This window comes from Pundamilia nyererei, unplaced genomic scaffold, assembly GCF_000239375.1.
Source record: "Pundamilia nyererei isolate P.nyererei 1_Seehausen unplaced genomic scaffold, PunNye1.0 scaffold00189, whole genome shotgun sequence".
In the NCBI taxonomy this organism is placed as follows: domain Eukaryota; kingdom Metazoa; phylum Chordata; class Actinopteri; order Cichliformes; family Cichlidae; genus Pundamilia; species Pundamilia nyererei.
In genome coordinates this window covers 886,494-888,932 of record NW_005187590.1, presented here as the reverse complement: position 1 = coordinate 888,932, position 2,439 = coordinate 886,494, and the positions used below count along the sequence as shown (strand labels likewise).

Here is a 2,439-nt window from a genome sequence, read left to right as displayed (position 1 = left end):
CGCAATTGCAGGGCTAGCAGATTAGGGTTCATAGAAAAGGGAAGAGTAAAAGGCAGGTTCAGAGTGGCGGCTGCGGTAGCGAAGAGTGATGTCATTGATCATGTGCTTTCTTCTAATGTGAGGTGGTGGAGTAGAGTCACTTTCTAACAATCTTCGGTGGCACCAGTTTATCACCATCTCCCTAACCAAAAAACCTGGAGACAGCGAGACGGTCAGACAGGAAAAAAGGCAGTCACAGATGCAGACATGAAGACAAGGAGACACGTACCCAGTGACCTCTTGCTGACCACACTCCCGCTGACCAATGGGACTACCAAACCAAACTTGCTGGTGGTGTTTTCACTGACATGGATTCGGTAGAGTCCAGTTTTCAGAGGATGTATAAAAATCAGCTGGATTGTGGATATACTAACAGATTGATGGACAAAAGTGTGTTTGCACATTTTAAGATTTTTCATAGTCTTAAAGCGTGAGAATGAATGAGAGTTTTACCTCATCTCTGTTTGTGACCTGGTATGTGACAGGAGACCAGACACAGGGAAATTCTCTGAAACACAAAAACACATTTATCCTCCATTCACGGCATAGACATATTAGATCCAGATCACCTACATTAATAGTTAATCTGCCATAGGCCAGGCCATTAAGATTCCAGAGCCTGTGTTTAAACATGTAGTGAACTGTGTGAGTAGTATAACACTTTGTCTTTGAGCTGGCCTGAGTGTGTTGATCACTCTATGTGTCTCAGTCTCTTCAGCAAACTCTTCTGAATTTAAGACATCTCTCACTGGTAGTCTCTTTGTCTATGTGATCTGTAATGTCACCATGGACTTTAAATTTGCACAGAGCAAGCATGAACTTCTGTTTTCAGAAAAATGAATCATAGTTACCAATGTCCTCGAACCGTTCGACCCAAACTATCATCAAGTTGCATTCAGAGCTGTTACATGGCATCATTGCTGGATAACTCTGCACAGACATGAAAGATCAAGAGACAAGTAAGAAACGAGTACGTAAGATACAAATTAGAGGAACAAGGAAAACAGTCTTTTATTTTGAAAGTCCATACATTGGATTTAGAGTGATGTGGTAGGTTGAGTGGTGACTCAGCAGGTGGGAACAACACCTCTGAACTCTTTGACGAGCCATCTAGTTCAAAGAAAACAAAATGGGTCAAATAAAATGTATTCATACAAAATTTATAAATTACTCACAACCTTATATGGTGACATGCATTCTTAAAATCATAGTAAATGTTAGATTTCACACTATTATGTTTTAGCAGAAATATTCAATATTTAATGTAAATATTAATTCAAAAGTTTCACTTATGAGTGATTTTCTGTTTTGTTGACACTCAGATTTGAAGATTGGGCGAGTCATAGGTGAAGCTCTTTCTTGTTCCCAACTAGATCACATCAGGTTTCAGTGTTTCATGTTCTTTGAATCATCTTATTTTTAATAACTTTGCTTAATGTGGTTTCATTATTACATGAGTAATTACAGGAGTGTTGATTTGAATACATAAAACCAAAAACCAAAATGAAGACATAAAACTTGCATCTCAAACACTAACATGCTTCCTCAAGTCACACACCACACAAACCCTCTGGGTCAGAAGCTTGGATTAAGTGTTTCACTAATGTACATTATGTGTTACCATGACTGTGTAGCAGTGATGGGACAATGAAGGTGAGCTCTGTCAGACTGTCTGTGGACATCAGGATGAACCGCTTCCCGTCAAACACACTCCCTCCGCTGTCACCCAGCACAGAAGAAAATTCTGGTAGAAAGAAAATAACCAATCGGCATCAGCAAGAAAAGCCTTAAGAGTGTTCTGTGAATGGCCCAATCAGCAACACATACCGGATCTGCTAGTGCTGACCCTGCCCACCTGTCCCACCTCCACCGGCCAACCAAGAGATGACAGGAAGTCAAGGAAGTGTGAATGGACATTGCAGGCTGACTCCACATTCTTCAGGATCTATACACACACAGATAATAAAATTAACACAACAAGAGCAACATTTTCAAAAAACATTACAACAATTCGCAAATATTTGTATCTAGATCTGACAGTGTGTCATTGTCCACACAAAATGACACTGAAAGAGAAGAAAACAACCTTAACCGATCTAAAACTATATACAAAATATATTTAATTGAAACAAATGTTGAACACAGTCAGCTGCTCATTTAAAACTCTATTTAGGTTGCCTCAGCCTCTGTCCTCTGTCCTGCTCCCATGTAGAAGATAAAGGTGGAATCGTAGATTCTTGATGGCTGCTGGTCCAAATTTCTCAGGCTGTCAAAGAAACCAGGAAGAGATGAGTCGAGCACCACAAGCGGAGCTGGAACACCACTGATACCTGGATCCTACAGAGAGAGACACTGTTAGGTTTTGTAATGTTGATTGTCATTTATGCTTAGAAATATTTA

General features: G+C 39.9%; 1 protein-coding gene across 1 annotated transcript in view; it reads right to left on the bottom strand.

Moving 5' to 3' along the window:
* Nucleotides 1-21: 21 nt before the first annotated feature.
* LOC102210679 (ral GTPase-activating protein subunit beta-like) overlaps nt 22-2,439 on the bottom strand; it is a gene marked incomplete at its 5' end in the record, with an annotated part of 21,633 nt that continues 19,215 nt past the window's right edge. Inside the window, 8 exons of the mRNA XM_005747142.1 lie at nt 22-194; nt 269-408; nt 493-547; nt 891-969; nt 1,070-1,149; nt 1,661-1,783; nt 1,867-1,984; nt 2,218-2,376. Coding sequence (XP_005747199.1) covers nt 22-194; nt 269-408; nt 493-547; nt 891-969; nt 1,070-1,149; nt 1,661-1,783; nt 1,867-1,984; nt 2,218-2,376 — 927 coding nt within the window. The remainder of the gene's footprint in view (nt 195-268; nt 409-492; nt 548-890; nt 970-1,069; nt 1,150-1,660; nt 1,784-1,866; nt 1,985-2,217; nt 2,377-2,439) is intronic.